Here is an 11,534-nt window from a genome sequence, read left to right on the forward strand (position 1 = left end):
CAAAATGGCCGACGCCTCCCTCTAGCGGAGAAGAGCTTACGTCAGCCCGTCGGCTCGCCACGTGATTCCCAGCTGACCAACCGCTAAAGAGAACGGCTGGACGCCGAGTCTGTCTCCAGGGTCGGAAGGACAAGGCTGGGGGAGGGGCAGTAAGATGGCGGCGTTGTTGAGCCACCAGCAGAAGGTGCAGCGGCTATACAAGAGGGCGCTGCGGCACCTGGAGTCCTGGTGCGTCTTCAGGTACTGGAAGGAGTGCCAGGAGGAGGCTCCGAGGGTCAGCGCTGCTCCTTGGTGGCTTCTGCCTGATTTTTACGCCATTGTTTTCAGTGTTGCGCTGCGTTTACGCGGTGGTGGAGATGCGCAGTCATGTGACCGCGTACACTGCATACGGCCGGCCCATCAGGGAGCGCAGCTGCTGGGACCTCCGCGTTTCCAGTCGTCGGCCGCTACTAACGCTGCGCGGTCAGCGGCGCCCCGCGGGTTATACGTCCTCGTGCCCTCTGAGACTTTGCAGTAAAACCGCGCCAAAGTCTTCACGCTGCGATTCGTTGAATCTTGGTGGGGACAAAAAATAGCGACTTGTTGAGACGGAAGCTGCGCCAATCCTGCGTGACCGGAGTGCGGACGGCGAGACGCACCGCGGAGGCTTCCAGGTGCTTTTGGGCGCGGATCCCTCAAGGTGAATTCTGCGTCTGGAGGCGCTGCGCCAATTGTGTCAGGAACATTCATGTCGCTTCTGGATGCGGAAACTGCCTCCGGGCCGCGCCAAAGACCGCATGAGGGCGGGACCGTGGGAGCAAGGGAGGGGGCGGGGCCCATGGAGACAGGAGAGGACATGTGTGGGGGGAGGGGCCTCCTGGGGGAGGGTGGGATCGGGAGCTTGTTAACTATTTAACTGCTAGCTATTTCCTCTGAAGGTGGATATATATACGATACTAGACATAGATAAATGGTGAATGCTCGCTCCGTACCCCTTTCGCCCCCTTCGGTGAGGGTGAAGCTGTGCCTTTCAGCGAGTGTGTGTGGGGGAGGAGCTGTGGGCTCAGCCCCCCTTCCCTGCCTCACAGCCCCCCTTCCCTGCCTCACAGCCCCCCTTCCCTTGCCTCACAGCCCCCCTTCCCTGCCTCTCAGCTTCTCATAGATAAAAGTAGTGTGTGATTGACCCAATCTTGCAGCCGTACTCTGCTTGCATGCATGGAATAGAAACTTGTAATGAATCCGGTGAATTATACGGTCTTAAAAATAGGAGCGCTATTTGAAGGTACATTCTTACTGTTTGTATAAATGTCAGTTCTGTGATTGGTTGGCCGTGTGTATACTTGCTAAATAGTGTTACTGTTGTGTTTTCAGTGTGATAATGTCCTGTAAGAGAGTTGAGGGCTTGTGGGGGAGGGGACGATGGGAACAGGAGAGGAACCTTTGTGTGGGGGAGGGTGGCGGCCCATGGGAACAGGAGAGGGGCCTGTGTGTGGGGGAGGGCGGCGGCCCATAGGGACAGGAGAGGGGCCTGTGTGTGGGGGAGGGCGGCGGCCCATAGGGACAGGAGAGGGGCCTGTGTGTGGGGGAGGGCGGCGGCCCATAGGGACAGGAGAGGGGCCTGTGTGTGGGGGAGGGCGGCGGCCCATTGGGACAGGAGGGGCCTGTGTGTGGGGGAGGGCGGTGGCCCATTGGGACAGGAGGGGCTTGTGTGTGGGGGAGGGCGGCGGCCCATTGGGACAGGAAAGGGGTCTGTGTGTGGGGGAGGGCGGCGGCCCATGGGGACAGGAGAGGGGCCTGTGTGTGGGGGAGGGCGGCGGCCCATGGGAACAGGAGAGGGGCCTGTGTGTGTGGCAGGGCCTATGGGGGACGATGGGAACAGGGGAGGGGACTGTTTGTGGGTGAGGGCGGGGTCCATGGGGGAGGATGGGGGCCTTTGAGGAGGGTGGGGCCTATGTGGGAGGATGGGGCTTGTGGGGGAGGGGACGATGGGAACAGGAGAGGAACCTTTGTGTGGGGGAGGGCGGGGTCCATGGGAACAGGGGAGGGGCCTGTGTGTGGGGAGGGCGGCGGCCCATAGGGACAGGAGAGGGGCCTGTGTGTGGGGGAGGGCGGCGGCCCATGTGAACAGGAGAGGGGCCTGTGTGTGGGGGAGGGCGGCGGCCCATGCGAACAGGATAGGGGCCTGTGTGTGGGGGAGGGCGGCGGCCCATGGGAACAGGAGAGGGGCCCGTGTGGGGGTGGGCGGGGTCCATAGGAACAGGGTAGGGGCCCGTGTGTGGGGGAGGGCGGCGGCCCATGGGGGCAGGAGAGGGGCCTGTGGGGGAGGGTGGGGCCCAGAGGGTGGGGCCCATGGGAACAGGGTAGGGGTCTGTGTGTGTGGCAGGGGCCTTTGGGGAGGATGGTGCCTGTGGGGAGGGCGAGGGCTATGGGGGAGGGCGGGATGATGGGAACAGGGGAGGGGCCTTTGTGTGGGGGGAGGGCGGGGTCCATAGGGATGGATGGGGCCTGTGGGGAGGGCAGGGCCTATGGGGGAGGATGGGGTTTGTGGGGGACGGCTGCGGCCCATGGGGACAGGAGATGGGGCCTGTGTGTGGGGGAGGGCGGCGGCCCATGGGGACATGAGAGGGCCTGTGTGGGGGCAGGGACCTGTGGGGAGGGCAGGGCCTATGGGGGAGGATGGGGACGATGGGAACAGGGGAGGGGACTGTGTTGGGGAGGGCGGAGCCTATGGGGGAGGATGGGACTTGTGGGGGAGGGAGGGGACGATGGGAACAGGAGAGGAACCGGTGTGTGAGGGAGGGCGGCGGCCCATAGGGACAGGAGAGGGGCCTGTGTAAGGGGGAGGGCGGGATCCATGGGAACAGGGGAGGGGCCTTGTGTGGGGGAGGGCGGCGGCCCATAGGGACAGGAGAGGGGCCTGTGTGTGGGGGAGGGCGGCGGCCCATAGGGACAGGAGAGGGGCCTGTGTGTGGGGGAGGGCGGCGGCCCATTGGGACAGGAGAGGGGCCTGTGGGTGGGGGAGGGCGGCGGCCCATGGGAACAGGAGAGGGGCCTGTGGGTGGGGGAGGGCGGCGGCCCATGGGAACAGGAGAGGGGCCTGTGGGTGGGGGAGGGCGGCGGCCCATGGGAACAGGAGAGGGGCCTGTGGGTGGGGGAGGGCGGCGGCCCATGGGAACAGGAGAGGGGCCTGTGGGTGGGGGAGGGCGGCGGCCCATGGGAACAGGAGAGGGGCTGTGGGTGGGGGAAGGCGGCGGCCCATGGGAACAGGAGAGGGGCCTGTGGGGGAGGGCGGCGGCCCATGGGAACAGGAGAGGGGCCCGGGAGAGGGGCCCGTGTGGGGAAGGGCGAAGCCCATGGGAACAGGGGAGGATTAAGCCCGAAGCAAGTGATGGGGCCTGGTGGGGCACACGGGAACAGGAGAGGGCCTGTGTGGGGGGGAGGGGCCTGAGGGGAAGGTGGGGCCCATGGGAACAGGAGAGGGCCTGTGTGGGGGGGAGGGGCCCATGGGAACAGGAGAGGGGCCTATGTGTGGGGCGGGGGACGGCGGGGACCATGGAAACAGGAGAGGGGCGTGTGTGGGGGTGAGGGGCCTGTGGGGGATGGCAGGGCCCATGGGAACAGGAGAGTGGCCTATGTGGGGGGAGGGCGGGCCCCATGGGAACGGGGGAGAGCTGTAGGTGGATGCCATTGAGCACTCGCCTGCTTCCCTCATGTGATGGGGGGGCCTGGGACTTCGCTGGTGTGTGCGGCCATGGAGGGTCCTGACCCTGATGGATGTTTACGATGCAGCAGTTGGTGTATGTTAACCCTCGTGTGTGTCCCACCCCCTCTGCAGAGACCAGTTCCGTTATGAGGCCTGCCTGCTGCGCGCCCGCTTCGAGGAGCAAAAGAATGAGAAGGATTTGGTGAGGGCGACCCTACTGCTGAAGGCCGGGGAGGAGGAACTCTACCTGCGCCAACACCCGGAGCCGTACTTCTTCCCCGACTCCCCCGGAGGGACGTCTTACGAGAGATATGACTGCTACAAGGTGGGGTCAGGGACATCAGTGCAGCTCGTTAAAGCAGCAGAATAGTGAGTGCAGCACTGGAGGATAATACAGGATGTAACTCAGGATCAGTACAGGATAAGTAATGTATGTACACAGTGACTCCACCAGCAGAATAGTGAGTGCAGCTCTGGGGTATAATACAGATGTAACTCAGGAGCAGTACAGGATAAGTAATGTATGTACACAGTGACTCCACCAGCAGAATAGTGAGTGCAGCTCTGGAGTATAATACAGGATGTAACTCAGGAGCAGTACAGGATAAGTAATGTATGTACACAGTGACTCCACCAGCAGAATAGTGAGTGCAGCTCTGGAGTATAATACAGATGTAACTCAGGATCAGTACAGGATAAGTAATGTATGTATACAGTGACTTCACCAGCCAAATAGTGAGTGCAGCTCTGGGGTATAATACAGGATGTAACTCAGGATCAGTACAGGATAAGTAATGTATGTACACAGTGACTCCACCAGCAGAATAGTGAGTGCAGCTCTGGAGGATAATACAGCATGTAACTCAGGATCAGTACAGGATAAGTCATGTATGTACACAGTGACTCCACCAGCAGAATAGTGAGTGCAGCTCTGGAGTATAATACAGGATGTAGTAGTAATAATAATTATCTCTCTATTTTCACTGTGAAAATCATTGTATAGCACCAAGGTATTCAGCAGCGCTCTCAAAACACAAACATGTGGGACTGCAGTGGGTACTAAGTGCGCACCAGTTTATGCTAACCTGTATATGGGTGCGTTTGAGGAACTATTTCTTGACCCACACAGCAAATTCTATAAAAGATGTATAGATGATATGCTCCTCATATGGGACGGCACCCCAGAAGAAATCTCCAATTTTATCCACCACATAAATTCTAATACGTTGAATTTGGAGTTTACGGGATCCATCAGCCAAACCAAAGCCACCTTCTTAGACTTGGACATCTATATCGAAGCAGGGAAAATACAAACTAAGACCCACTTTAAAACCGTGGATGCGAATAGCTTCTTCGACTTTCGCAGTGGCCACGCGAAGCAGTGGAAGCTAAACGTACCTTTCGGCCAGTTCAAGCGTATCAGGCGCAATTGTTCTACCATCCAAGAATATGAGAACCAATCAGAGATCCTGACCAAAAGATTCACAGACAAAAGATCTCCCAAAACATTAATTTCCAATTCTCATATTAGAGCCAAAGTAGAAGGTAGGGACATCCAACCTCTAAATCCTACTGATGCCCCTCAATATAGAAAACCAATGCCTACAAACCAAGACTGTAATTTAATCACAAGGAACTCAAAGACTGTCAGAAAACACGGATCCATATCTAACATCAGAAATATCCTCTCTCCCAAAAATCACTTTCAGAAGAAGTCGAACTCTAGCCAGTATCCTAGCTCCCTCACAACCACGACAATTCAGGCCCCAACCCAAAATAAGGATACCCACTTCTCTATCACAAACCTCAGGAGTCTTTAGATGCAGCAAGTCCACCTGCAAATGCTGTCAGAACATCTGCCATAAGCGCAAAGACATCGATATAGGCACAGATATCCCCCCGTTCCATATCAATCATAGAAATAGGCTCAGCTATCCCCCCCCCCGTTCCATATCAATCATAGAAATAGGCTCAGCTATCCCCCGGGGTTCCATATCAATCATAGAAATAGGCTCAGATATCCCCCCCGTTCCATATCAATCATAGAAATAGGCTCAGATATCCCCCGGGGTTCCATATCAATCATAGAAATAGGCTCAGATATCCCCCGTTCCATATCAATCATACAAATAGGCTCAGATATCCCCCCGTTCCATATCAATCATAGAAATAGGCTCAGCTATCCCCCGGGGTTCCATATCAATCATAGAAATAGGCTCAGATATCCCCCGTTCCATATCAATCATAGAAATAGGCTCAGATATCCCCCGTTCCATATCAATCATAGAAATAGGCTCAGATATCCCCCGTTCCATATCAATCATAGAAATAGGCTCAGATATCCCCCCGTTCCATATCAATCATAGAAATAGGCTCAGATATCCCCCCGTTCCATATCAATCATAGAAATAGGCTCAGATATCCCCCCGTTCCATATCAATCATAGAAATAGGCTCAGATATCCCCCCGTTCCATATCAATCATAGAAATAGGCTCAGATATCCCCCCCGTTCCATATCAATCATAGAAATAGGCTCAGATACCCCCCGTTCCATATCAATCATAGAAATAGGCTCAGATACCCCCCGTTCCATATGAATCATAGAAATAGGCTCAGATATCCCCCCGTTCCATATCAATCATAGAAATAGGCTCAGATATCCCCCCCGTTCCATATCAATCATAGAAATAGGCTCAGATATCCCCCCCGTTCCATATCAATCATAGAAATAGGCTCAGATATCCCCCCCCGTTCCATATCAATCATAGAAATAGGCTCAGATATCCCCCCCGTTCCATATCAATCATAGAAATAGGCTCAGATATCCCCCCCGTTCCATATCAATCATAGAAATAGGCTCAGATATCCTCCCCGTTCCATATCAATCATAGAAATAGGCTCAGATACCCCCCGTTCCATATCAATCATAGAAATAGGCTCAGATATCCCCCGTTCCATATCAATCATAGAAATAGGCTCAGATACCCCCCCCCGTTCTATATCAATCATAGAAATAGGCTCAGATACCCCCCGTTCCATATGAATCAGTTCTTGAACTGTTCAGCCAGCCACGTCATCTACCTAATAGAATGTCCTTGTAAATCGAAGTTCATTGGACGCCCTGGCAATGCTTTACGTAGTCGCTTAAACCAACACAGATCAAACATAAAAACCAATTTCCTCACACTCAGCATCTCAGACCTTGTTCCATATACCGTTCATCAGATCCACTCGCCTCAGAATCACCCAGTTGAACAAATCCCAAGTGGTGAATTTTCAAAGTTGAGAACTAAGGAGATGTTCCATATCTTCCACTCCAACACCCTCGTTCCGTACGGCTTAAGTGAGACCTTAGAGAAATGTTAACATTTTTATAATAAAAACAATAATAGAAATAGTAAAAATAAAAATATATATATATTTAAATATTTTATTTTCATAAAGTCCTAACATTAATATATTTCTTATCTTATTTCCATTATTTATATATATAACTTTTTGCTATAATCGATCTAATGGTGAATCGGTATCTTATATAGTCCAACCAATTGATTTATAGATTTTACCCCATTTTAGCCCATATATTCTACTCCTTTTTAAATGATTCCATTAACTTCAACCAACTATCATTATATTACATATTCCCCACCAAATCGAAGTCTTTTTGGTCTATAGTAGAAGAATCTACCTACAATAATGGTCAGTAATGGTTTCCATGCCCTTCTTATATTCCTCCTATTTCTATATCATGTTTATTATGTTCGGTGTTAGACATATATTATTGTTGAACATGTCTTTATCTGTGTATTATGTATAACCATATCCCCCGCTGTCGTCACGTGGTCGCCGCATCACTATATGGTGCGATCATATGGCTGTTTATTGATACGCCCACAGTCTAAACTATCATTGATTTCCTTATGATGCTTAGTCACATGACCTTGCATCGCAACGTCAGACCCTGTCGGCGTGTTCATAGTAATCACGCTATTAGGGACGCCCCCAACTCCAACTATTAGTAATTTCTCTGACGTCCAGTCACATGACCTTGCGCCACAACGTCAGACGTTACTTACACGCCCATAGTCGCGTCATGTGACGCACTGTAACTACGTCATCAGTGACCTCCTCGCAGCACGCAGCCACGTCATTCAGTGCCGACACATCGGACGCCAGGCTAACGCGACCCCTGCACATGCCCTACCAACTTCATCTGCTACAGATTATCAATTAGGAGGTATTTTAATGATTTTTACTATAATTGTTTGACTGCATGTCTGTATTCTATACACCTGAAAAAGGCCGTGCGGCCGAAACGCGCTGTGTATTGCATAGCATTTTATCTTATACATTAAACCGTGGAACCCTTTCATCACTGCTGGTTTGTGCCATCCCTTGACACGCCAACTTGGATTAGGAGGCGCCTATGTCAAAGGCGCCTCCTCGAAGTAAGTGACATAACCTACATTTCCATATGCACACTTTCCATTTTCTATGATGTGAGCGCTGAGGGCTTTTTTTCCTTTTTTTATCCTCAAAACACAAATGGTATGGTAATTACATGTGATATTCACTAATTGGGACGCAAACAGGGCGGGAGTGACACAGGAGGTAGTGGGGCAATGGATGAGCACGAGGCAACACAAACGGTACGAAAAACTTCATATGGAAGTCATAGGGAGGGGCAGGGAGCATATTGTGGATGGGGGACTAGGTCAGGAGATTTGGTAAGCCTCCCTGATGAGGTGCGTTTTTAGGATGCATCTGAAGTTCCGTGCATCAGGGATTGTCCGGATGCCTTTGTGTAGAATGTTCCAGAGTAAATGAAGAAAAAAATCTGGATCCGCGCTCCTCTGGAACATACACTCTCCGGCAGCAATATTGCATAAACCAGATTTAATGTACAACGCGTTTCGTCCATACGGGACTTGATCAAGTACAGAACACACACTTTAAATAGTTATTACCTACCTGGTATATGATCCACCATCTCCCCCGCCTCCTCCAGCGTCCTGTGGCGTCCCGCCCCGTGTCTTGCGTCCTGTATGGCCGAAACGCGTTGTACATTAAATAGTGTTTATGCAATGTATGTTCCAGAGGAGCGCGGATCCACATTTTTTTCTTCATTTACTCTTTCTCTGCGGCTCTCTTGTTTGAGATACGGAGGACCTGCTCACTCTCCTGCTGTCTAGCCCGGCTGGATTATAGGAACCTCCGGAGGATTTGTTTCTAGGCTCACTTGGACATGGGGTGTTAGTAGGGATCCTCCTAAGAGGGCTCCACTATACACCGGGTAAGGCATACCCCACCTTTTCTTCTTTTCTGCTGTTGACGTTGTTGGATGGTATTTTGAAACTTCACTTTGGGACCATCTTGGAGCGCTGTCCTAACTTGTTTATTTGTATAACAGTCCAGAGGATTGGTGCAGCTCTAGAGAAGTCCTAGAGGCGAGCATGTGAGGTTCATATTAGAGGGGTGTTTAGTCTGAGTTAGTTAGCGGATCGGAGTGAGCGGGCTGGGTGATGTACGGACAGGAGGGAGGCGATGTACAGGGGTGTGGCACCATGGCGAGCTCTGTGGGTGACGGTGAGGAGTGTGAATTGAGTTCTCTAGTGTATGGACAGCCAGTAAAGTTACTTCTAAAGTGCAGAGGCAGCTGAGAAGCGGCTGGAAAGGAAGATGAGCCTGGCTGCCACATTCAGGATGGATTGGAGTGGAGCGAGTCTGGTGCGGGGGCCATTGAGCAGCGAGTTGCAGTGGATGAGGGCGACCACGAGTGTCTTTAGCGTGTCCATGGTGAGGAACGGCCGGATGTTAGCAATGTTCCTGAGGTGCAGGTGGCATGTGTGGGCCAGAGATTGGATGTGGGGGGTAAAGGAGAGGTCGGAGTCCAGTGTGACTCCAGCGGGCGGGCTGTCTGGGGGTTATGGTGGTGCCAGATATGGAGATGTTGAAGGCGGAAAGATAAAAAGGTCAGTTTTAGAGAGGTTAAGTTTTAAGAAAGGGGGAGGACCTGGTGTTAGAGACAGCAGACAGACAGTCGGGTCAGATTTTAGGAGGAATGGACAAAGATGTTGCTGGAAGAGGTGTATAGTTGCGTGTCATCAGCATAGAGGTGGTATTGGAGGCCGAATCTGTGGATGGTGTATCCCATTGGGGCTGTGTAGATAGAGAAGAGGAGGGGACCAAGGCCCGAGCCCTGGGGTACCCCGACAGCGAAGGGGAGAGGAGGTAGAGTCAGAGAGGTAGGAGAAGAACCAGGAGAAAGCAGAGTCCTTCAGCCGATGGAGCAAAGCAGCGTTTGTGGTCAACAGTGTCCAATGCGGCGGAGAGCTTGAGGAGCATTAGTAGGGAGTAGTCACCCTCTGACTTCGCTATCATCAGGTTGTTGGGCACTGTTGTGAGGATCGAAGAGAGATTTGTCAGAGGGAAGGCGTGTAAGGCGGGAGTAGACCGAAGGGGAAGTTGGAGATGAGTCGGTAGTTAGCAGTGTCGGTCGAGTAAAGGGTCGGTTTCTTTAGCAGAGGGGATATTATGGGATGTTTGAATGAGATGGGGAAGGTGCCAGAGGTCAGAGAGAGGTTGAAAATGGTGGTGAGGTGGGTATTGACAGCCAGTGAGAGGGTTCGGAGGGAGTGTGAGGGAAGAAGGTCGCTAGCGCAGGTGATGGTGCGAGCGGCGGAGAGCAGTCTGGAGACTTCTTCTGTCGTTGGTCCTAGTATAGTGAATGAGTGATGGATTTGGTGCTGGAGAGACCCTGATTGGGGCTAACTCTGCAGTTTTTGGAGCTTTCTTTTCAGATGTTTTCCTTTTTTTTTCTTTCCCTTGAAGTGGGCGGCTAGTTCTCCAGCTGTCCGATCCGTCACAGGGGGCTGGTCTTTGGGGGCTGAGGAGGGAGTGGAAGGTGTTGATGCAACTCTTCCTGTTCTCTGGCAGTTTGCATCGGTCGGACGGAGCTGTTGTTGCACCTTCTAGTGTGCGGTACGTGTTAGTGATGAGGCTCCTGTGTCTACCTCCTGCCCTTGATGCTGACTGTGTGTGATGTTGTCCGCAGGTGCCGGAGTGGTGTCTCGATCACTGGCATCCCTCAGAGAAGGCCATGTACCCCGACTACTTTGCTAAGAGAGAGCAGTGGAAGAAGCTTCGTGAAGCGAGCTGGGACCGCGAGGTTGGTGCGCTGCAGCAGATACTCCCCAGTGGGCCTATAAACTGCCCGTTGCATTTTGTTGGTTGCAACTTTTTTGCTGCAATGAGAACTACAAAGTGAAAAAATCAAAAACTAGTTGGGGTCATCAAAGTGTCATCAAGCGCATGAAGGGAGTCCTAATGGGCGGGGTCACGAGGATTGTGTGCCGCTGATCTACTGCTCTTGTTTCCACAGATTCAGCAGATTATGGAGGAGACCCCGGCTGAAGGTTCAAGCACTGAAGCATTGCCGCCGGCCCGCACAGAAGGTGACCTGCCCCCACTCTGGTGGGATTATGTGACAAGACCCCGTGAGAATCCATAGTGCTGACTGATACCTTACGGGGTACGAGGCCACCAATATGTTGTAAATGTCTCCAGATGCCTCTGCTGCTCTTTAATAAAGATGTGCTAAAAAGAAAATCCTCTTTGTTTCCGAGTGTTTGCTGTGTGGGGTCAGTGATGCCGTGAGATGTGTGTGACGCTGTGCTGCGACGTTCGCGGTGAGAGTAGCTGTGGCGGGAGCTATGGAAGCGGGTAATAGATGGGCAGCTGTGATTAACCCCTTCCCGCTCCATGACGTATAGGTACGTCATGGAGCAGTGGGGTATGTATTAAGAGAGGTTGCGGGGCAACCTCTCCTTACAGTGCGGGCGTCAGCTGTTT

The 11,534-nt window shown here is 52.7% G+C and overlaps 1 protein-coding gene across 1 annotated transcript; it reads left to right on the forward strand.

Annotated features, from left to right (window-relative positions):
- Positions 1 to 81: 81 nt before the first annotated feature.
- Positions 82 to 11,291, forward strand: NDUFB9 (NADH:ubiquinone oxidoreductase subunit B9). The gene is made up of 4 exons (XM_066578821.1): positions 82 to 240; positions 3,815 to 4,007; positions 10,738 to 10,851; positions 11,065 to 11,291. The coding sequence occupies exons 1-4, from the start codon at positions 155 to 157 to the stop codon at positions 11,191 to 11,193; spliced, it is 522 nt and encodes a 173-aa protein (XP_066434918.1). The 5' UTR covers positions 82 to 154; the 3' UTR covers positions 11,194 to 11,291.
- The last annotated feature ends 243 nt before the right edge of the window (positions 11,292 to 11,534 follow it).

This window comes from Eleutherodactylus coqui, chromosome 9 (assembly GCF_035609145.1).
Source record: "Eleutherodactylus coqui strain aEleCoq1 chromosome 9, aEleCoq1.hap1, whole genome shotgun sequence".
Taxonomy (NCBI): Eukaryota; Metazoa; Chordata; class Amphibia; order Anura; family Eleutherodactylidae; genus Eleutherodactylus; species Eleutherodactylus coqui.

Bases quoted from the DNA above. Each gene is read 5' to 3' on its own strand.
- NDUFB9 (XM_066578821.1), top strand. From the start codon at position 155: ATGGCGGCGTTGTTGAGCCACCAGCAGAAGGTGCAGCGGCTATACAAG. The intron at 241-3,814 runs GTACTGGAAGGA...CCCCCTCTGCAG, and splicing joins GAGTCCTGGTGCGTCTTCAG to AGACCAGTTCCGTTATGAGG. The intron at 10,852-11,064 runs GTTGGTGCGCTG...TTGTTTCCACAG, and splicing joins AAGCGAGCTGGGACCGCGAG to ATTCAGCAGATTATGGAGGA.